Raw genomic sequence first — 24,776 nt, 5'->3', positions numbered from 1 at the left:
AGAAATTTGTCCATTTTTTCCCTAGTCTAATTTGTTGACATAAATTTTTCAAAATATTCTCATCCTTTGTATTTGTGTTGTTATATCTTCTCTTTCATTTCTGATTTTGTATTGCGTGTAATTTGAGTTCTTTCTTTTTCTCTTTGAGTCTGGCTAAAGGTTTATCAATTCTGTTGATCTTTTCAAAAAACAGCTCCTGCTTTCATTGATCTGTTTGTTCTTTCAGTTACTATATCATTTATTTATTTTCTAATCTTTATTATTTCTTTCTTTGTACTAGTTTTAGGTTTCATTTATTCTTTGTCTAGTTCCTTTAGGTGTAAGGTTGTTTGAGATTTTTCTCACCGTTTGAAGTAAACCTGTATTGCTATAAACTTCACTCTTAGAACAGCTTTTGCTGCATCCCAGATATTTTGGAATGTTTTGTTTTCATTGTCATTTGTCTCTGTATTTTTTTAATTTCCTCTTGGTATCTTGGTTGATCCATTCATTGTTTAGTAGCATGTTATTCAACCTCCCTGTATTTGTGTTCTTTGCAGGTTTTTTCTTATGGTTGACAACTAGTTTCATAGCGTTGTGTTTGGAAAAGATGCATGGAATGACTTCAGTTTTTTGAATTCAGTATCATATCTTACCATATATTTTCGTGGGGGATCACTTCTGTTGAATTCCAGATATAGGTATTTAGCTGCGTATTCAACATATCTTGGATGTCTAAGGATATCACACACTTAACTGTCTAAAACCAAAATTTTGTCTTCTCCTTGACCAGACTTGTTCACTTAATTGTCCCAGTTTAGTTCAAAGCAAATTTATCCTTCTAGATGATGGTGCTCAAAATTGATGTCTCTCTCTCTTTCACAACCCACACAGAAAACATCAGAAACTTTTGTTGTCACTGCCTTGAGAATATATATCCAAAATCTTACCACTTTTCACTATTCTGCTCCTTCCACCCTGGTCCAAGCTAACCTGATCTGATCTCTAGTCTGGATTATTGCAGGAGCCTTCCCCAAAAGTCTCCCTTGCCTTCAATCACTTTTTTTTTTTTTTTTCCTAATCAGGTTTAATAATCTGAGTCAGGTCATGTTGGGCTATGCTCAAGAACCTCCAATGTGTTTTCATCTCAATCAGTGTAAAGCTGAGGTCCTTATGGTGGAAGATAAGGCTTGTGCAGCCTGCATTCTGACCCTTTACACTTCCCATTTTAACGTCTACTCTTTCTGGAATACATCAAGCATATGCAGGCTCAGAGTCTTAAACATTTTAACAACTAAACCTGAAATTGCACTGATTCTTCAGGTAGGTAGAAGTACTAAGGTTGTGGATAGTGTATCCAATGTAATAAGCATGAGGGCAGAATAAAAGCACATGGGTGTTTGTGTTAAAAATAGAGTTGGAGAATGAAGAATTATCTTCTGATTGTGTCTCTTTTAGTGAGGTAGGAAGCAGGGTTTTGGCTGAGAGTGAGATGGATAGGAGGTGGTGCAAATTTAAACCAAAAGAATGTATAAAATGGTTGGCTATGATAGTGGGATGGTGAATGGGTTCAGGCTAAGTAGTATTAAATTGTTTTGGGTTAATAAGCACATGTTTCAAAATAATGACCAATGAGTTTGGTTGATTGGGTGGTTTCTCTGCCTGTCTGTCCGTCTTTCCTTTTCCTTCCCTCCCTCCCTCCCTCCCTCCCTCCCTCCCTTCCTTCCTTCCTTCCTTCCTTCCTTCCCACCCCATTTTTTTCCTGCAGCACGAGAAAGGGTTGGTAAAGAGTTAAATATAATACCAGGGTTGAAATTTGACAAAGCAAGAGAGAGCAAAGACAGTTGAGGCTATTTGCATGAAATGATAACAGTGATGGCACCTGGTGGCTCAGTTGGTTGAGTGGCTGACTCTTGATTTCGGCTCACGTTAGGATCTTGGGTCGGGTCCTGGGATTAAGTCTTGCATCAGGCTCCTTGATCAGTGGGGAGTTGGCTTTTGTCCATGCAGAGGATTTTCTCTGTCTCCCTCCCTCTCCCCTTCCCCCTACTTGCTCTCTCTCTCACTCAAATCTTTAAAAAACAAAAACAAAACAAAACAAAAAAAACAAGGGGCGCTTGGGTTATGCCTTTGGTTATGGTCATGATCCCAGGGTCCTGGGATCGAGTCCCATGTCGGGCTCCCTATAGGGAGCCTGTTTCTCCCTTTGCCTATTTCTCTGCCTCTCTGTATCTCTCATGAAAAAATAAAATCTTAAAAAAAAAAAAACCCACAAGGAAACAAATCCAAATAATTCAGTTGTTTATCTTAAAATTAATATATTCTTGTTTACTTTTGGGGTAGATATTGTTGACTCTGAACTACAAATTGGCTTTTTAGGTCCATGAGACTTTAAAAAAGTTTCCAGTTTCATATGAATCCAAGAATGAGAAAAGTCAGTTGTGTTAGATGTTAAAAATGTTTTTGGTAGTACTTTGGTATTCAGAGTGCTGGAGAAACTTTGGCAGAAATCAGAGCCATAGAGTAAGCCCAAACTAGGACAGCAAAGTCATTATTCTGCTTTTTTAATGAAGGAAGTTTTTCAAAAAATAGTTGTGACCCTTGGTGCTTTACCAGAAGTACTTTATTGGAACTTAATTTGGATGCAAGGCTGTGTCAAAGTAATTAGAAAAACAAGGATTGAATATAAAATAGTGACTTCTGAAAAAAATTGTTAACATTTTGTGATCCATAAAATACTTATTTTTAATTAAATTGAATTAAAGATAATTTTATAGATAAAAGTAAGGTGACTGAGTAAATTTATTATTTATTACCACACATCACTATACAGTAGAATCTTGGAGCAACACATGATTTATGCTGAATAGTGTGGACAGTTAGTTGGTATTGATGCCAACTTTAATTTCGAGTGTTTTCCTTGTGTTCCCAAATGAATAAGGTAAAGTAACTTTAAACATTTTACAAAATTAAAAAAAAAAAAACAGTACCTGAAGAAGACAGAAAGTAATAGCTTTCTTGAATTTAAATATGAGATCACACACAAAAAAAATAATAAATAAATAAATATGAGATCACATTTAATTAGGGCATACCACCGAGGGGAGAGAGCATATTTCACAGAAGCTGTGTAAGAATGAATATGTTGGAAGTGAGGGATTAATGAAGGCAAGGAAATGGAAGAAGTTGGACTCACCTAGTAATCTAGAGTAAATCCATAGAAATAAGAGCAATGCTAAAGGTAGAGAGAATGGGAGAGTAAGGCTAATTGCCTTTTTTGATAACTTAATATTATTTATTTGTAATCCATAGGTGGTTTCAGATGCTGCTTAATTTTACTTCTTTAGTTTATTATCTTGAGCATTTTCTGACATTTTCCACTATATAGTCCAAGGTATTTGCTGACAATTACTGGGGAGAAATGTGATCTCAGGCTTTGAAACTAAACATAAGGCTTTATGATTGGTTCTTATTTTTTGATAGAAGAGTTTCCTATTTCATTTTGTGTTAATAAAAAGCATTCCTTGATGTCCAGCCATGTTCTGTCATGCTTTTGGAGTTGTTCTGACCACTAATGGTATGACTGACTACTCAAAAAGACTCAACAACTTACCAGGGATCTTATAAAGAGAGTTTAGACATTCAGTGTGTGTGTTAGGCAGTTTTTAACTTGAGATTTTTTAATTTGTTCCTTTCATGGTGCTCAAAGCTCCCCAGTGACCCAGAATTTTTATCAAACCATCTGTTATCTCTCCTGGTGAAAGAAATGCATCATTTTTACTAACAGTATTCACAACAGTTACTCATTTGTTTATTAAGAATATAAAACTGGATGTGAATTTAGAAGATAATCTTTCTAACCCCATCCCATTTTGGTTGCTAGCCAGCTATGAGCAAATCACTTAAGCATTCTGGGCCTTAGCTTCCATATTTATAAAATCAAGGGTCTGGGACCATTATTTACTAATAAACAGTAATTACTAGCCTTATTTAACCAAACAATGGTGTGCTATAGTAGAAGTTTGGAGTCAGAGTGGTTCAATTCCTTAATTTCAGGAACTTGGTTTCCTGGGTTATAAAATGCCTTGTCCACAAGAGGGTTTTGTAGGGAACATTGGGTAGTGTATGTGAAAATACTTTGTAAATTCAAAAGTGCTAAGCAAATAGAATGGTTATTCAGTCAGCATACTAGTAAGTGCTTGTGTATGTTCTAGGCTATGTGATAAGGTTAATTTTGTTATTAATCCTTGCTTTTAACATTTCTTAAGTCCTTGAATCACCCCAAAATACTAATATCATTATTAACAAAGGAAGTGATCAAATGATTGTTTGGAAACTGGTATATATATAAAAATGCAAAATAAACTTGTACTTTGTTACCTAATGTCTCTCAGATTTAGGGTACTGAGACAACTTTATGGTGAAGTTCTTTTACAGTTTTGTAATTGTTGCTTTTGTTGAGTTCTGCTTAGAGAAAAAGTAAAATGTCTGGTAAAATAACAATTTAAAGTGGACATTTTTTGTTCACTGAAATTTTAACATTTCAGCCATGAATCTTGTTTGGATCTCTTGCTATTTACTTTGCCTTTTTATTATTTGTATGAATATTAATAAATTCCTTTCTCTGCTCACTTTCAGAATTTAAATCATTCATTTTTGAATGTTTGGAGTTTATGGTGTTTATACTATCTCTTAAATGTATTGTAATTAATGTGTCTAGTTGAAAATCCAGATATCTTGTTCAATGGATTAAATTTATCTTAAGAACACTTAATAAGTGTTTCTTCTGCATTTTAAATGTCATAACATTGGGATCCCTGGGTGGCGCAGCGGTTTGGCGCCTGCCTTTGGCCCAGGGCGCGATCCTGGAGACCCGGGATCGAATCCCACATCGGGCTCCTGGTGCATGGAGCCTGCTTCTTCCTCCGCCTGTGTCTCTGCCTCTCTCTCTCTCTCTGTGACTATCATAAATTAAAAAAAAAAAAAAAAAAGAAAATGTCATAACATTAAATATATATGTGACATAAATTTTTATTTACAGTTTGTGGATTGAGACAAAAAATAATTTATAATACGTGTATATAATGTAGTATTTAAAATTTTCTATTTTAAAACTACTGACTTTCAGAGGTACTTTTTTCTTTTTTTTTTTTCTTTATATTTTTAAAAGATTTATTTATTCATTCATTCATTCAGAGAGGGAGAGAGAGAGAGAGAGAGAGGCAGGCAGAGACACAGGCAGAGAAGAAGCAGACTCCATGCAGGAAGCCTGACGCGGGACTCAGTCCCGGGTCTCCAGGATCACACCCAGGGCTGCAGGCGGTGCTAAACCGCTGCGTCACCGGGGTTGCCCACTTTTTTTCAATTCAGATTTTTTCCCCCTAGAGTGGCTAAAAAAGAGAACTTTGTTTCACTTTCAAATGTGTATCTCATGTTTTATCTTGCCTTTTAATATTGATTGGTATGTTTTTTTAGTTGGCCTTTATTTGGGATCTGTTTATTTAATGGGTATATGAAGATCTTAGTTAAATATAATTAACACAGTTATTTGGCTTATCTAATTTTCTGCTTGTACAGTTATCCAGTAATATTTTTGAATATTTAAAACAGAAATTTAAAACTTTATCAAAAGAGATTTTTTAGGTTAGTAACTTTACCTTCAGTAGCTGAAAAATAAAATTTTACTATACTTTCTTTTAATATTCTGATTGAGCAAAATAACATTTGTTATGGTGACAAACTCTAAAAATACCTTTTGGCGAGTTAATATCTATATAGTCCAAGGTTCTGTTCAGTGGAATTTTAACATAAATGATTTTGAGTATTGGAGGAAAAAGGAATGACATTAAAAATTTGACATAGGTCTTAGATACAAAGTTCTCTAGATGATTTGATTTTTCTTTAGGAATCCTGAAAGACCTTGAAATAGACCTGGGGGATATGTAAATTTGGACCAGTATTTTTTTTTTTAAGATTTTATTTGTTTATATGGGGGGGGCTAGGGTCAGAGGGAAAAGCAGACTTCCACTGAGAGGGGAAGCCCACCTCAATCCTCAGGACTCCTTAGGACTCTGTCCGGGGACTCTGGGATTATTACCTGAGCTGAAGGCAGGTGCTTAACTTGACTGAGCCACCCCTGTGCCCTGGACCAATATTCTTAATTTAACTTGGAAAGTGATGAACTAAAATAGAAAACTAGAATTCTGTGTGGATACAAGAGAAGGTAAAGATAACATAAGACCATATAGTAGCTTAGGGAGGACTTGATATAGATCAGATGATAATGCATAATTTAAAGCAAGGGTCTTCAAAGTAGAGCACACAAGATGATCCACTGAAATAAGGAGAAATGAACTTAGTAGTTGTATTTATGTATGTTATCTAAAAAAGAACAACTGTGATACTGTACTAGTGTTTTAAATACGAATTGACATTGGAGTCTTGCTTTTGACTTAAAAGTTTCCAATAAAGAAATTGTGGGTTAAATATGTGAGCATAGGAAAACAATAAGAAATGGCAAGGCTGATGCTTATCTTATCTTCTTAATACATTTGAGAAAAAATATGAACAGTAGTTATTAACAATGTTTATTAAAGAAAAAAGATACAATGGCTGTATCCTGATCATATGGACTAGAAGTGGTTTCCCATAAGGAGATTATTTGAAATATGGCTACTGATCTGTTACGGTTATTAATGAAGCTTGTCCTGAATGTATTTTGTGTCTTACGATAATCAGATAACAATATGAAGCCATCAGAATAAGCAAGAGTTTGAAAAATAAGAATGCAGGGGATCCCTGGGTGGCTCAGCGGTTTAGCGCCTGCCTTTGGCCCAGGGCACAATTCTGGAGTCCCGGGATCGGGTCCCACGTCCCCACGTCCCCATGTCCCCACGTCGGGCTTCCTGCAGGGAGCCTGCCTCTCCCTCTGCCTGTGTCTCTGCCTCTCTCTCTCTCTATGTCTATCATAAATAAATAAAATCTTTAAAAAAAATTTAAAAAAAAGAAAAATAAGAATGCAGATTGTGACCTCTGCAGTTTTTTTAGTGATATTTAAAGTCACATGGTCAAGAGTCTACTAAATTTCACTGAATTTGTTGATAAATGTTTGGAAGCCTCTTTCCTTTTATTGTGGTAAAATATAGGTAACATTTACCATTTTAAGTATACAATTTACTGACATTAAGTATATTCACAGTATTGTACAGTCATCACTACCATCCATTTCCTGAACTTTTCTCATCTTCCCAAGCAAAACTCTACCCATTAAACAATAACTCCCCATTCTCCCTCAGCTCCTGGTAACCACATTTCTGTGTCTATGTATTTGACTACTCTAAGTACTCCGTAGAAATGGAATCATAGTATTTGTTCTGACTGGGTTAATTCACATAGCATGTCTTCAAGGCTCATCCATGTTGTAGTATGTGTCAGAATATCCTTTTAAAGGCTGAGTAGCATTCTGTTGTATGTATACACCACAATTTGTTTATTCATTATCTGTTAATGTGTGGGTTGTTTTCACCTTTTGGTTATTGTGAGTGAATAATGCTCCTATGAACATGAGTTTACTGGAATCCTCTTTAGATTTTAGACTTAATGGTAAAAGCATGCTACTAAGAATATACTTACTCTTCCTTTTGTGGTAAAAACACATGTTATATATAAAACAACATGGTGACAAACTAATCTCAACAAATACTGTTAGAAGGCTCATAGGAGACACCCCTAAAGAAATATTTTAGAAAAAATTATATGATGAAAGCATGGTTGTATAGTTTAATTAAGATATAGATGTTTCTAATATTTCAGTATATGTTTGCAAGATTGTTTCAATAATAAAGTTTATTTAGAACTTTTTTTGGAAAGTAGTTAAAGGAAAGATGTGTTGAAGATTTATTTATTTTTTTTAAGATTTTATTTATTTGTGAGAGAGCATAAGCAGGAAGGAGGGAAAGAGGGAGAAGCAGGCTCCCACTGAGCAGGGCACCCCATGTGTGGCTTGGGGATCATGACATAAGCTGAAGGCAGATGCTTAACCGACTAACCTCCTCAGGCACCCCTGATGATTTATTCATAATAGTAAATGATCTAAACAGAGTTTTATGAAAAACAGATTATAGCCAGTGATATAACAGTGCATTGACTGGGATTTTAGAAAGGTAATTGGGATATGGTTATAATTTATTCACTTCATCATTTATTGGTAAGCAAAAACATAAGTGAAGCCAGAAGGTCACAGGATATTACAGCATATTTTTATTATGGTAATTTATTAAAATGGTCATTATTTATAAAAACAATGCCTTTACAATACAGCAGATAGACTTTTGACAGTATTTCCAAATGAAATGGGGAGGGACCACTGAAAATTTTTGTTTCATACAGGTTTGTTTAAATGTGTTGATTATATTCATGAGAGAGAGGCAGAGACACAGGCAGCGGCAGAAGCAGGTTCCATGCAGGAAGCCTGATGTGGGACTCGATCCTGGGCCTCCAGGATCACACCCTGGGACAAAGGCTGAAGGCGGTGCTAAACCACTGAGCCACCCAGGCTGCCTGCAATTTCTTTAATAAGTAGCTGTTAGTAATATGCTTTCCTGTCAAGTATTTTTGAGAAAATTTAATCTGTCCCATCAAACTACAGAACATTTTAATAGTGAATAGCTACTTTTCCAAAGAAATTTGAGCTGTGGAGAAAGCATTTTGATGATGGATGTTTGGAAATGCTTCCATCATTATATAATTTTGTTGCTGAGAATAATGTATGGACCAGCAAATATTTTATCTTTAGTACTGACAGGTGTGAGTGTGTGTGTAGAGAAAAAGAGAAACTGATTGGTTTATAGACTTTAGTCACATGATTTTACAGGTTTGGCAAGTCCAAACTGCAAGGTGGGCCAAAGAAGAGTTCTAGTTGCCATTTTAGCCCAAAGGCAGTCAGCTGGCAGCATCCCTTCTTGTAGGGGAAGATTAGTCTTTGTTCTGTTAAGGCCTTCAACTGATTGGATGAGGCTTGTTCACTTTAGGATAATAAAACAGATTATCCTCTGTTTTATTATAAATTCACCAATTTAAATATTAACCTTATCTAAAAAATGCCTTCACAGAAACACCCAGGATAATATCTGACCAAAATTATAGGCAATGTGGCCTAGCCAAATTGACAGACAAAAATCACATCAGTTTCAGTGGAGTTTGAACCTATGTGTTGAAAATATGACGATGCAGTGCTTTCTGAATAGTTTGTAAAAATAACAGCCTAACATCAAGGAACTTTATTACCCTAATTTTAACACAAACTGTTACATATTGGTGAATAAGATTGAAAAAGGATTTGGAAAGTACAGTCCATAGTGAATTTTTTCCACTTAGATCTTTAGAGTTTTGTGAGTCTTTTGTTTCCCTAACTATGACAACCCTAAAAACTAATTGTCGCAGTTTGGAACCAAGGCTTGAGATTTCTTTGCCATTAATATATAAATATATTTTTAAGATTCTATTTATTTGAGAGAGAGAACTTGAATGCCTAAGTGAGAGAAGGGGCAAAGAGGGAGGGAGAGGGAAGCAGACTCTGCACTGAGCTTGGAGCCCCATTCAGGGCTCATCTCACAACCTGAGACCATGACCTGAGCTTTAATCAAGAGTCCACCTGAGCCACCCGGGCGCCCTACCATTAAGTATTACACCAAGATTTTAGAAATAATGAAGCATATTTAATTCATTGCTCTCACTAAAATTGTTAATATTTTTAAAAGTCATGGCCCAAAGGCTTTTGTTAAGTATGTTAAAAAAAACTATTTAAAACAAACATTTCAGTTTTACTTCCTTTTTAAGATTTCTTTTTTTCTGAATTTCATAATTACATAATTTAATGGTATAGTTTATATAATTTATGATTAAACACATATGGTTATTTAAATTTTTTATGGATAGTTTATAATTTTAAAAAAATCAAAGATTTTCTCTAGAAGATAAAGAAGTGTTAATGTAAAATTTGATGAAGAAGATGGTGAGAAGAAGCCTTTGAAACATTTTGGAAAAATGAAGGATGAGTGTTAGAACTTCAGACTGTTGGTTTTTAGGGGAATGTTTTTTGTTGAGAGTTTTTCAGTTTGAAAGGAAATTTAATTTATAACAGGAAATACTAATAATCTAATTAAGCTTACTGGGCAGTGCATTCTCTTGCTCTGTTCAAGTCTACTTTGGAGGCCAAATGATAATGAAAAAGTTGCATGAAAGAATAGAATTAGAGTAGTAATACCAAATTGTGACAGCCAGATGAATTCTATCTCTGCTATTTAGATAGAATTTACCTTCATGAGTAGAATTTTAAGATGATTTAAAGTAGGGAAAGGGATAAAAGGTAAAGACTTGAAGATGATTTATTTGTAAATAACGAATCCTATTAATCCATGTGATTTAGAAAAAGAAGAACAATTAGAGATAAAGAAGAGGGATGATTTTTGAATTTGTCAACATTATAGACTTTTGATATGGGAGAAGGAGAAAGCACCAAGTTATTAGTTTGGAGATTATTCTTGAAGAATAGAAAATGGTGGTTTCTTAGGCAACAGAAAGGACTATCTTTTGAGGATTGAGAGAATTCTGCAGGACCAGTGATACTTTGTGATGTGTCAGTATCATGCATTGTACAGCACTTAATAATATCCTCATAACCCTATTGAGGTGTGGTGGGACTCCCATTTTAAGATGGAAAAAATTCAGAAGGCCTTGGTAATTTGCCCAATGTCAAGCATCTGGTAAATGCAGAGCCCAGAACTTGAACTGATGTATATTTGATTTTATTTATATATAGCTTCATTGGCTGCCTGCAATGATGCAAGGCATGGCGCTTATGCCTTGGGAGTTCAGAGTTGGATAAAACATGGTTCCTGCCCTCCACAGAGTATGGCAAGTGAATAGGATAGTAATTTCTAAATTTCTATGCAACAAAGGACACAGTTAACAAAACTAAAATGCAACCTATGGAATCAGAGAAGATATTTGCAAATGACATATCCCATAAAGGGTTAGTATCTAAAATACATAAAGAACTTACAAAACTCAGCGCCCCTTAAATGAATAATCCAGTTAAAAAATGGGCAGAGGATGTGAATAGACATTTTTCCTAAGAAGAACTACAGATGGCTAACAGACACATGGAAAGATGCTCAAAATCACTGATCATCAGGGAAATACAAGTTAAAACTATGGTTATCACTCACACCTGTCAGAATGACTAAAATTAACAACATAAGAAACAACAGGTGTTGGTGAAGATGTGGAATAAAGGGAACCCGGAACCCTCTTGCACTGCTGGTGGGAATGCAAACCGGTCTAGCCACTGTGGAAAACAGTATGGAGGTTCCTCAAAAAGTTAAAAATAGAACTACATTATCCAGCAATCACACTACTAGGTATTTACCCAAAGAATACAAATATACTAATTCAAAAGGATCTGCACAACCCAGTGTTTATAGCAGCAGTATCTACAATAGCCAAATTACAGAAACAGCCCAAGTGTCTGTTTATTGATAAACTGATAAAGAAAAATGTGGTGTGGGGGATCCTGGGTGGCACAGCGGTTTAGCGCCTCCCTTCAGCCCAGGGGTGATCCTGGAGTCCCGGGATCGAGTCCCATGTCGGGCTTCCTGCGTGGAGGCTGCTGCTTCCTTTGCCTGTCTCTCTCTCTCTCTCTCTCTCATGAATAAATAAATAAAATCTTAAAAAAAAAAAAACCCACAAGGAAACAAATCCAAATAATTCAGTTGTTTATCTTAAAATTAATATATTCTTGTTTACTTTTGGGGTAGATATTGTTGACTCTGAACTACAAATTGGCTTTTTAGGTCCATGAGACTTTAAAAAAGTTTCCAGTTTCATATGAATCCAAGAATGAGAAAAGTCAGTTGTGTTAGATGTTAAAAATGTTTTTGGTAGTACTTTGGTATTCAGAGTGCTGGAGAAACTTTGGCAGAAATCAGAGCCATAGAGTAAGCCCAAACTAGGACAGCAAAGTCATTATTCTGCTTTTTTAATGAAGGAAGTTTTTCAAAAAATAGTTGTGACCCTTGGTGCTTTACCAGAAGTACTTTATTGGAACTTAATTTGGATGCAAGGCTGTGTCAAAGTAATTAGAAAAACAAGGATTGAATATAAAATAGTGACTTCTGAAAAAAATTGTTAACATTTTGTGATCCATAAAATACTTATTTTTAATTAAATTGAATTAAAGATAATTTTATAGATAAAAGTAAGGTGACTGAGTAAATTTATTATTTATTACCACACATCACTATACAGTAGAATCTTGGAGCAACACATGATTTATGCTGAATAGTGTGGACAGTTAGTTGGTATTGATGCCAACTTTAATTTCGAGTGTTTTCCTTGTGTTCCCAAATGAATAAGGTAAAGTAACTTTAAACATTTTACAAAATTAAAAAAAAAAAAACAGTACCTGAAGAAGACAGAAAGTAATAGCTTTCTTGAATTTAAATATGAGATCACACACAAAAAAAATAATAAATAAATAAATATGAGATCACATTTAATTAGGGCATACCACCGAGGGGAGAGAGCATATTTCACAGAAGCTGTGTAAGAATGAATATGTTGGAAGTGAGGGATTAATGAAGGCAAGGAAATGGAAGAAGTTGGACTCACCTAGTAATCTAGAGTAAATCCATAGAAATAAGAGCAATGCTAAAGGTAGAGAGAATGGGAGAGTAAGGCTAATTGCCTTTTTTGATAACTTAATATTATTTATTTGTAATCCATAGGTGGTTTCAGATGCTGCTTAATTTTACTTCTTTAGTTTATTATCTTGAGCATTTTCTGACATTTTCCACTATATAGTCCAAGGTATTTGCTGACAATTACTGGGGAGAAATGTGATCTCAGGCTTTGAAACTAAACATAAGGCTTTATGATTGGTTCTTATTTTTTGATAGAAGAGTTTCCTATTTCATTTTGTGTTAATAAAAAGCATTCCTTGATGTCCAGCCATGTTCTGTCATGCTTTTGGAGTTGTTCTGACCACTAATGGTATGACTGACTACTCAAAAAGACTCAACAACTTACCAGGGATCTTATAAAGAGAGTTTAGACATTCAGTGTGTGTGTTAGGCAGTTTTTAACTTGAGATTTTTTAATTTGTTCCTTTCATGGTGCTCAAAGCTCCCCAGTGACCCAGAATTTTTATCAAACCATCTGTTATCTCTCCTGGTGAAAGAAATGCATCATTTTTACTAACAGTATTCACAACAGTTACTCATTTGTTTATTAAGAATATAAAACTGGATGTGAATTTAGAAGATAATCTTTCTAACCCCATCCCATTTTGGTTGCTAGCCAGCTATGAGCAAATCACTTAAGCATTCTGGGCCTTAGCTTCCATATTTATAAAATCAAGGGTCTGGGACCATTATTTACTAATAAACAGTAATTACTAGCCTTATTTAACCAAACAATGGTGTGCTATAGTAGAAGTTTGGAGTCAGAGTGGTTCAATTCCTTAATTTCAGGAACTTGGTTTCCTGGGTTATAAAATGCCTTGTCCACAAGAGGGTTTTGTAGGGAACATTGGGTAGTGTATGTGAAAATACTTTGTAAATTCAAAAGTGCTAAGCAAATAGAATGGTTATTCAGTCAGCATACTAGTAAGTGCTTGTGTATGTTCTAGGCTATGTGATAAGGTTAATTTTGTTATTAATCCTTGCTTTTAACATTTCTTAAGTCCTTGAATCACCCCAAAATACTAATATCATTATTAACAAAGGAAGTGATCAAATGATTGTTTGGAAACTGGTATATATATAAAAATGCAAAATAAACTTGTACTTTGTTACCTAATGTCTCTCAGATTTAGGGTACTGAGACAACTTTATGGTGAAGTTCTTTTACAGTTTTGTAATTGTTGCTTTTGTTGAGTTCTGCTTAGAGAAAAAGTAAAATGTCTGGTAAAATAACAATTTAAAGTGGACATTTTTTGTTCACTGAAATTTTAACATTTCAGCCATGAATCTTGTTTGGATCTCTTGCTATTTACTTTGCCTTTTTATTATTTGTATGAATATTAATAAATTCCTTTCTCTGCTCACTTTCAGAATTTAAATCATTCATTTTTGAATGTTTGGAGTTTATGGTGTTTATACTATCTCTTAAATGTATTGTAATTAATGTGTCTAGTTGAAAATCCAGATATCTTGTTCAATGGATTAAATTTATCTTAAGAACACTTAATAAGTGTTTCTTCTGCATTTTAAATGTCATAACATTGGGATCCCTGGGTGGCGCAGCGGTTTGGCGCCTGCCTTTGGCCCAGGGCGCGATCCTGGAGACCCGGGATCGAATCCCACATCGGGCTCCTGGTGCATGGAGCCTGCTTCTTCCTCCGCCTGTGTCTCTGCCTCTCTCTCTCTCTCTGTGACTATCATAAATTAAAAAAAAAAAAAAAAAAAGAAAATGTCATAACATTAAATATATATGTGACATAAATTTTTATTTACAGTTTGTGGATTGAGACAAAAAATAATTTATAATACGTGTATATAATGTAGTATTTAAAATTTTCTATTTTAAAACTACTGACTTTCAGAGGTACTTTTTTCTTTTTTTTTTTTCTTTATATTTTTAAAAGATTTATTTATTCATTCATTCATTCAGAGAGGGAGAGAGAGAGAGAGAGAGAGGCAGGCAGAGACACAGGCAGAGAAGAAGCAGACTCCATGCAGGAAGCCTGACGCGGGACTCAGTCCCGGGTCTCCAGGATCACACCCAGGGCTGCAGGCGGTGCTAAACCGCTGCGTCACCGGGGTTGCCCACTTTTTTTCAATTCAGATTTTTTCCCCCTAGAGTGGCTAAAAAAGAGAACTTTGTTTCACTTTCAAATGTGTATCTCATGTTTTATCTTGCCTTTTAATATTGATTGGTATGTTTTTTTAGTTGGCCTTTATTTGGGATCTGTTTATTTAATGGGTATATGAAGATCTTAGTTAAATATAATTAACACAGTTATTTGGCTTATCTAATTTTCTGCTTGTACAGTTATCCAGTAATATTTTTGAATATTTAAAACAGAAATTTAAAACTTTATCAAAAGAGATTTTTTAGGTTAGTAACTTTACCTTCAGTAGCTGAAAAATAAAATTTTACTATACTTTCTTTTAATATTCTGATTGAGCAAAATAACATTTGTTATGGTGACAAACTCTAAAAATACCTTTTGGCGAGTTAATATCTATATAGTCCAAGGTTCTGTTCAGTGGAATTTTAACATAAATGATTTTGAGTATTGGAGGAAAAAGGAATGACATTAAAAATTTGACATAGGTCTTAGATACAAAGTTCTCTAGATGATTTGATTTTTCTTTAGGAATCCTGAAAGACCTTGAAATAGACCTGGGGGATATGTAAATTTGGACCAGTATTTTTTTTTTTAAGATTTTATTTGTTTATATGGGGGGGGCTAGGGTCAGAGGGAAAAGCAGACTTCCACTGAGAGGGGAAGCCCACCTCAATCCTCAGGACTCCTTAGGACTCTGTCCGGGGACTCTGGGATTATTACCTGAGCTGAAGGCAGGTGCTTAACTTGACTGAGCCACCCCTGTGCCCTGGACCAATATTCTTAATTTAACTTGGAAAGTGATGAACTAAAATAGAAAACTAGAATTCTGTGTGGATACAAGAGAAGGTAAAGATAACATAAGACCATATAGTAGCTTAGGGAGGACTTGATATAGATCAGATGATAATGCATAATTTAAAGCAAGGGTCTTCAAAGTAGAGCACACAAGATGATCCACTGAAATAAGGAGAAATGAACTTAGTAGTTGTATTTATGTATGTTATCTAAAAAAGAACAACTGTGATACTGTACTAGTGTTTTAAATACGAATTGACATTGGAGTCTTGCTTTTGACTTAAAAGTTTCCAATAAAGAAATTGTGGGTTAAATATGTGAGCATAGGAAAACAATAAGAAATGGCAAGGCTGATGCTTATCTTATCTTCTTAATACATTTGAGAAAAAATATGAACAGTAGTTATTAACAATGTTTATTAAAGAAAAAAGATACAATGGCTGTATCCTGATCATATGGACTAGAAGTGGTTTCCCATAAGGAGATTATTTGAAATATGGCTACTGATCTGTTACGGTTATTAATGAAGCTTGTCCTGAATGTATTTTGTGTCTTACGATAATCAGATAACAATATGAAGCCATCAGAATAAGCAAGAGTTTGAAAAATAAGAATGCAGGGGATCCCTGGGTGGCTCAGCGGTTTAGCGCCTGCCTTTGGCCCAGGGCACAATTCTGGAGTCCCGGGATCGGGTCCCACGTCCCCACGTCCCCATGTCCCCACGTCGGGCTTCCTGCAGGGAGCCTGCCTCTCCCTCTGCCTGTGTCTCTGCCTCTCTCTCTCTCTATGTCTATCATAAATAAATAAAATCTTTAAAAAAAATTTAAAAAAAAGAAAAATAAGAATGCAGATTGTGACCTCTGCAGTTTTTTTAGTGATATTTAAAGTCACATGGTCAAGAGTCTACTAAATTTCACTGAATTTGTTGATAAATGTTTGGAAGCCTCTTTCCTTTTATTGTGGTAAAATATAGGTAACATTTACCATTTTAAGTATACAATTTACTGACATTAAGTATATTCACAGTATTGTACAGTCATCACTACCATCCATTTCCTGAACTTTTCTCATCTTCCCAAGCAAAACTCTACCCATTAAACAATAACTCCCCATTCTCCCTCAGCTCCTGGTAACCACATTTCTGTGTCTATGTATTTGACTACTCTAAGTACTCCGTAGAAATGGAATCATAGTATTTGTTCTGACTGGGTTAATTCACATAGCATGTCTTCAAGGCTCATCCATGTTGTAGTATGTGTCAGAATATCCTTTTAAAGGCTGAGTAGCATTCTGTTGTATGTATACACCACAATTTGTTTATTCATTATCTGTTAATGTGTGGGTTGTTTTCACCTTTTGGTTATTGTGAGTGAATAATGCTCCTATGAACATGAGTTTACTGGAATCCTCTTTAGATTTTAGACTTAATGGTAAAAGCATGCTACTAAGAATATACTTACTCTTCCTTTTGTGGTAAAAACACATGTTATATATAAAACAACATGGTGACAAACTAATCTCAACAAATACTGTTAGAAGGCTCATAGGAGACACCCCTAAAGAAATATTTTAGAAAAAATTATATGATGAAAGCATGGTTGTATAGTTTAATTAAGATATAGATGTTTCTAATATTTCAGTATATGTTTGCAAGATTGTTTCAATAATAAAGTTTATTTAGAACTTTTTTTGGAAAGTAGTTAAAGGAAAGATGTGTTGAAGATTTATTTATTTTTTTTAAGATTTTATTTATTTGTGAGAGAGCATAAGCAGGAAGGAGGGAAAGAGGGAGAAGCAGGCTCCCACTGAGCAGGGCACCCCATGTGTGGCTTGGGGATCATGACATAAGCTGAAGGCAGATGCTTAACCGACTAACCTCCTCAGGCACCCCTGATGATTTATTCATAATAGTAAATGATCTAAACAGAGTTTTATGAAAAACAGATTATAGCCAGTGATATAACAGTGCATTGACTGGGATTTTAGAAAGGTAATTGGGATATGGTTATAATTTATTCACTTCATCATTTATTGGTAAGCAAAAACATAAGTGAAGCCAGAAGGTCACAGGATATTACAGCATATTTTTATTATGGTAATTTATTAAAATGGTCATTATTTATAAAAACAATGCCTTTACAATACAGCAGATAGACTTTTGACAGTATTTCCAAATGAAATGGGGAGGGACCACTGAAAATTTTTGTTTCATACAGGTTTGTTTAAATGTGTTGATTATATTCATGAGAGAGAGGCAGAGACACAGGCAGCGGCAGAAGCAGGTTCCATGCAGGAAGCCTGATGTGGGACTCGATCCTGGGCCTCCAGGATCACACCCTGGGACAAAGGCTGAAGGCGGTGCTAAACCACTGAGCCACCCAGGCTGCCTGCAATTTCTTTAATAAGTAGCTGTTAGTAATATGCTTTCCTGTCAAGTATTTTTGAGAAAATTTAATCTGTCCCATCAAACTACAGAACATTTTAATAGTGAATAGCTACTTTTCCAAAGAAATTTGAGCTGTGGAGAAAGCATTTTGATGATGGATGTTTGGAAATGCTTCCATCATTATATAATTTTGTTGCTGAGAATAATGTATGGACCAGCAAATATTTTATCTTTAGTACTGACAGGTGTGAGTGTGTGTGTAGAGAAAAAGAGAAACTGATTGGTTTATAGACTTTAGTCACATGATTTTACAGGTTTGGCAAGTCCAAACTGCAAGGTGGGCCAAAGAAGAGTTCTAGTTGCCATTTTAGCCCAAAGGCAGTCAGCTGGCAGCATCCCTTCTTGTAGGGGAAGATTAGTCTTTGTTCTGTTAAGGCCTTCAACTGATTGGATGAGGCTTGTTCACTTTAGGATAATAAAACAGATTATCCTCTGTTTTATTATAAATTCACCAATTTAAATATTAACCTTATCTAAAAAATGCCTTCACAGAAACACCCAGGATAATATCTGACCAAAATTATAGGCAATGTGGCCTAGCCAAATTGACAGACAAAAATCACATCAGTTTCAGTGGAGTTTGAACCTATGTGTTGAAAATATGACGATGCAGTGCTTTCTGAATAGTTTGTAAAAATAACAGCCTAACATCAAGGAACTTTATTACCCTAATTTTAACACAAACTGTTACATATTGGTGAATAAGATTGAAAAAGGATTTGGAAAGTACAGTCCATAGTGAATTTTTTCCACTTAGATCTTTAGAGTTTTGTGAGTCTTTTGTTTCCCTAACTATGACAACCCTAAAAACTAATTGTCGCAGTTTGGAACCAAGGCTTGAGATTTCTTTGCCATTAATATATAAATATATTTTTAAGATTCTATTTATTTGAGAGAGAGAACTTGAATGCCTAAGTGAGAGAAGGGGCAAAGAGGGAGGGAGAGGGAAGCAGACTCTGCACTGAGCTTGGAGCCCCATTCAGGGCTCATCTCACAACCTGAGACCATGACCTGAGCTTTAATCAAGAGTCCACCTGAGCCACCCGGGCGCCCTACCATTAAGTATTACACCAAGATTTTAGAAATAATGAAGCATATTTAATTCATTGCTCTCACTAAAATTGTTAATATTTTTAAAAGTCATGGCCCAAAGGCTTTTGTTAAGTATGTTAAAAAAAACTATTTAAAACAAACATTTCAGTTTTACTTCCTTTTTAAGATTTCTTTTTTTCTGAATTTCATAATTACATAATTTAATGGTATAGTTTATATAATTTATGATTAAACACATATGGTTATTTAAATTTTTTATGGATAGTTTATAATTTTAAAAAAATCAAAGATTTTCTCTAGAAGATAAAGAAGTGTTAATGTAAAATTTGATGAAGAAGATGGTGAGAAGAAGCCTTTGAAACATTTTGGAAAAATGAAGGATGAGTGTTAGAACTTCAGACTGTTGGTTTTTAGGGGAATGTTTTTTGTTGAGAGTTTTTCAGTTTGAAAGGAAATTTAATTTATAACAGGAAATACTAATAATCTAATTAAGCTTACTGGGCAGTGCATTCTCTTGCTCTGTTCAAGTCTACTTTGGAGGCCAAATGATAATGAAAAAGTTGCATGAAAGAATAGAATTAGAGTAGTAATACCAAATTGTGACAGCCAGATGAATTCTATCTCTGCTATTTAGATAGAATTTACCTTCATGAGTAGAATTTTAAGATGATTTAAAGTAGGGAAAGGGATAAAAGGTAAAGACTTGAAGATGATTTATTTGTAAATAACGAATCCTATTAATCCATGTGATTTAGAAAAAGAAGAACAATTAGAGATAAAGAAGAGGGATGATTTTTGAATTTGTCAACATTATAGACTTTTGATATGGGAGAAGGAGAAAGCACCAAGTTATTAGTTTGGAGATTATTCTTGAAGAATAGAAAATGGTGGTTTCTTAGGCAACAGAAAGGACTATCTTTTGAGGATTGAGAGAATTCTGCAGGACCAGTGATACTTTGTGATGTGTCAGTATCATGCATTGTACAGCACTTAATAATATCCTCATAACCCTATTGAGGTGTGGTGGGACTCCCATTTTAAGATGGAAAAAATTCAGAAGGCCTTGGTAATTTGCCCAATGTCAAGCATCTGGTAAATGCAGAGCCCAGAACTTGAACTGATGTATATTTGATTTTATTTATATATAGCTTCATTGGCTGCCTGCAATGATGCAAGGCATGGCGCTTATGCCTTGGGAGTTCAGAGTTGGATAAAACATGGTTCCTGCCCTCCACAGAGTATGGCAAGTGAATAGGATAGTAATTTCTAAATTTCTATGCAACAAAGGACACAGTTAACAAAACTAAAATGCAACCTATGGAATCAGAGAAGATATTTGCAAATGACATATCCCATAAAGGGTTAGTATCTAAAATACATAAAGAACTTACAAAACTCAGCGCCCCTTAAATGAATAATCCAGTTAAAAAATGGGCAGAGGATGTGAATAGACATTTTTCCTAAGAAGAACTACAGATGGCTAACAGACACATGGAAAGATGCTCAAAATCACTGATCATCAGGGAAATACAAGTTAAAACTATGGTTATCACTCACACCTGTCAGAATGACTAAAATTAACAACATAAGAAACAACAGGTGTTGGTGAAGATGTGGAATAAAGGGAACCCGGAACCCTCTTGCACTGCTGGTGGGAATGCAAACCGGTCTAGCCACTGTGGAAAACAGTATGGAGGTTCCTCAAAAAGTTAAAAATAGAACTACATTATCCAGCAATCACACTACTAGGTATTTACCCAAAGAATACAAATATACTAATTCAAAAGGATCTGCACAACCCAGTGTTTATAGCAGCAGTATCTACAATAGCCAAATTACAGAAACAGCCCAAGTGTCTGTTTATTGATAAACTGATAAAGAAAATGTGGTGTGGGGGATCCCTGGGTGGCACAGCGGTTTAGCGCCTCCCTTCAGCCCAGGGGGTGATCCTGGAGTCCCGGGATCGAGTCCCATGTCGGGCTTCCTGCGTGGAGGCTGCTGCTTCCTTTGCCTGTCTCTCTCTCTCTCTCTCTCTCATGAATAAATAAATAAAATCTTAAAAAAAAAAAAAAAGATGTGGTGAATATATATTAAAAAGCCATAAAAAAGAATGAAATCTTAACCACTTACAACATGGATGGAGTCATTTTTTTTAAGTGAAATGTCAGAGAAAGACCGACATAAGAAACACAACAAAGGGGGAAAAAAAAGAAACCTAAAAAAAAGACTTTTAACCATAGAGAACAAAACTGGTGGTTACCAGAAGGGAGATGAGTGAGGGGGTGTGGGATGAGTTAAGGAGTGCACTTGTAATGAGCACCAAGTGATGTTTGGAAGTGTTGAATCACTGTACTGGATACCTGAAACTAATAATTACACTGTATGTTAACTAACTGGAATTTAAATAAAAACTTAAAAGATAGTAACTTTGGGGAGTTTTGGAGACCCAGAGAAAGACCAACATATCCCAGTCTGAGAATTGAGGGCCATTTTCTGGAAGCCATAGTACCTGAACTAAGTCTTCAAGGAGTAAATTGTTAAAAGGTGAAGAGGGGACTGTGTTGGGTCCAGGGAAACCACATATGTAAAGACATTTAGATATAAAGTAGAGTGAATTATGCTAAGAAGTTAGCATTATGAGAAATTTAGCATTTATAACCTATTTCTCTGTAGGTCTTAAAGGATGAAGTGGGTAGAGTCTAGCAGAAAAGCCTAGATATTTTCCTTTTATACTTCATTACCTCTCTGAATAAATATCAGAAGCTGTATAAAATGCTTGTGGATAAAATTTTAGACTTATCAATGTGTTTTTACCCTCCTTTTCTAGGATCAGTTCGACAGCTTAGACAAGCATACACAATGGGGAATTGACTTCTTGGAAAGATATGCAAAATTTGTTAAAGAGAGGATAGAAATTGAACAGAACTATGCGAAACAATTGAGGTAAGTTAAAGTTTTTTCAGTTCTCAGAAATGAAATTACATCTTTTTATATATACATATATATTTATTTTATTGGTGTTCAATTGAAATTACATCTTTAAGTAGTTGAGTATTAGATAAATGTAAATTCTGTCGGGTTTTTTTTTTGGGGGGTCAGAATTAGATTGAATTAGGTAACTGATTTTTTTTTAATGATCAATTTAATTAAATCATTGCTAGTACCACAAGGAATATTGGCTAGCTAGATCATGAACAGACATCATTCCAGAAATATCTTAAAATCCTAAAATCAGGAAGCAAAATGCTAGGAAAAAGAAATAGCTGAGTAATACAGTTTTTCCAAACTGTAACGTTTTGCTTTAGTGTTGAAGGTTTTTTAAGTTTCTTGGATCCTCAGTTTCTATTAACTTAGAAATTGAGTGTGCTGATCTGTGTTTCTGTCAAAAATCCGATACATATATTACTGATGAAAGTAATGTTTGGATTATGTGTTAGAAGATAATAGTTTTAGGGATGCCAGGGTGGCTCTGGTTGAGCATCTGCCTTCGGCTCAGGGTGGAGTCCCAGGATCGAGTCCCACATCAGGCTCCTTGCAGGAAGCCTGCTTCTTCCTTGCCTATGTCTCTGCCTCTCTGTGTGTCTTTCATGAATAAATAAAATCTTTAAAAAAAAGATAACAGTTTTAAAGGAAAAATTTTAGCCTTAAAACAAATAGAATTTATCTTAAGATTTTATTCAAGTGGAAAATCATTGTTAGACTATTATTTGACAGTTTTTGCTAGAACTTAATGGTAAAAATGAATGAATGAATGAATGAATGAATGAGCTTAAGGGGAGACTGAGTGGCTTAGTCAGTTAAGCATCTGACTCTATTTCTACTAAGGTCATGATCTCAGGGTCCTGAGATTGAGCCCCTACATCAGGCTCTGTGCTGGGCATGGAGCCTGCCTAAGATTCTCTGTGCCCCTCCCCCTTGTTCCCTCTCTCTTAAAAAGAAAAAAAAGGTGTTTGAAGCCTTAAGGACTAGACCCCGATATAAGGTTCTTAGGGTTCGGGTTTATTGCAGGTGACAGAAAAATCTAACCTAACACAGTCACACATGACTAAAATTGTGCATAAATTTTGATTCAGAGGTCATATGTGTCTAGGCACCATTTTTTGGCTCTGCTTTTCCCTTGTTATCTTTATCCTCAGGTCCCATTCAGTACTGGATTTTCTACCCCCTTAGCTCTAGGTTTCATATGTTCATATCTCCACATTCCAGGGGAGAATGATGGTCTTTTCTGTTGTACCTGGGGGGAGGAGAGAAGAAGGAAAAGGAGGAAAGAAGAAATTGAAAGAAGGAAAAGGAGGGGGGATAGAAGGACAGCAGACTGCAAGCTTGTGCAGCTTTTTTCGCCCAGAAACTTGGGTGAAGATCTCCTTTTTTCATGCTAAACCTGTTTAGGTCATATGCTTCTCCTGAACAATTCAGAGAATATTAGGTTAACTTCTAGCTATTGATGGGGGAGGATAGTTACCCTAATGAAATTTAAGGTAGTGGGTGGCAGAAAGTAGGGAGATAAATGTTTACTGTAGTAGTAGTAGTAGTGGTGGTGTATGTCACTACTGGCTGGTTGTAGAGATGGAATGGACTAGTATGTTGAATAGATTACTTATAATATTTTTATAATAATATACTATTACCATGACATTTATTGACACAATGGCATCATGCTAATTTCCTGATCCATTTACTTTCTTTTTTTAAACAAGGTATTTTCCATATGAAAATAGGAATCAGTGAATCTACTGGTATATTAATAATAATGATGATAGTTTACCTATCCAAAAGTTACCATTTGGAAACTTTACCCCTCAAGAATCTAGAAGCCTTACGGATTTCTGAAAAGTTAAAATAGAAATAAAAAATGTATTCACGGGATCCCTGGGTGGTGCAGCGGTTTGGCGCCTGCCTTTGGCCCAGGGCGCGATCCTGGAGACCCGGGATCGAATCCCATGTCAGGCTCCTGGTGCATGGAGCCTGCTTCTCCCTCTGCCTATGTCTCTGCCTCTCTCTTTCTCTGTATGACTATCATAAATAAATAATAAAAAAATAAATAAATAATTGGATAGACTTTAATTATCTTTAAAAAAAATGTATTCACATGTGAAAAATGAAAAATTTCCCTCATTTAATTTTTAACTTGATCTCATTTCTAGCATATTAAGTTAAAGATGTACTTATTTATTAGAGCACATGTAGCAGAGGAGGGAGAGGGAGAGAGAATCTCAAGTGGACTCTGCACTGAGCGTGAGCCTGACACAGGACTCAATCTTAACAACCCTGAGATCACGATCCGAGCCAAAACTAAGTTGTTGCTTAACCAACAGACATGTCCATTTTGGTTTTTTTTTTTTTTTTTTTTTTTTTTTGACATGTCCATTTTGATTGATGATACATGATGACTTCAAATTACTTGGTAAAATACTTTTTGGTTTGTAGGCATAAAAAAATGAAATTGGTCATTCTTTTAATAAACTTACACTATTTGTATGGCAGAGATTAAAATTTGTTTAGTAAAAGAAGCTGATATGATAGGTATGTATCATTTATTATTTATTTCTTTTTAAAGATTTATTTCTTTTTAAAGATTTCTTTCTTTTAGAGAGAGAGAGGAAGGTGTGTGTGGGGGGGTTGGGGTGGGGGCAGAGAAAGAGAATCCTACTT

General features: G+C 35.1%; 1 protein-coding gene across 3 annotated transcripts in view; it reads left to right on the top strand.

The window, feature by feature from the left end:
- Positions 1–24,776, top strand: part of FNBP1L (formin binding protein 1 like) — a 121,039-nt gene that overhangs the window by 44,973 nt on the left and 51,290 nt on the right. For all 3 annotated transcript variants that reach the window (XM_041748233.1, XM_041748232.1, XM_041748231.1), the window contains exon 2: positions 21,952–22,067. In XM_041748233.1, coding sequence (XP_041604167.1) covers positions 21,952–22,067 — 116 coding nt within the window. The remainder of the gene's footprint in view (positions 1–21,951; positions 22,068–24,776) is intronic.

This window comes from Vulpes lagopus, chromosome 3 (genome assembly GCF_018345385.1).
Source record: "Vulpes lagopus strain Blue_001 chromosome 3, ASM1834538v1, whole genome shotgun sequence".
NCBI classification, from domain to species: domain Eukaryota; kingdom Metazoa; phylum Chordata; class Mammalia; order Carnivora; family Canidae; genus Vulpes; species Vulpes lagopus.
Note: the sequence above shows the minus strand (reverse complement) of the source record. Positions and strands in the feature narration are given on the sequence as shown.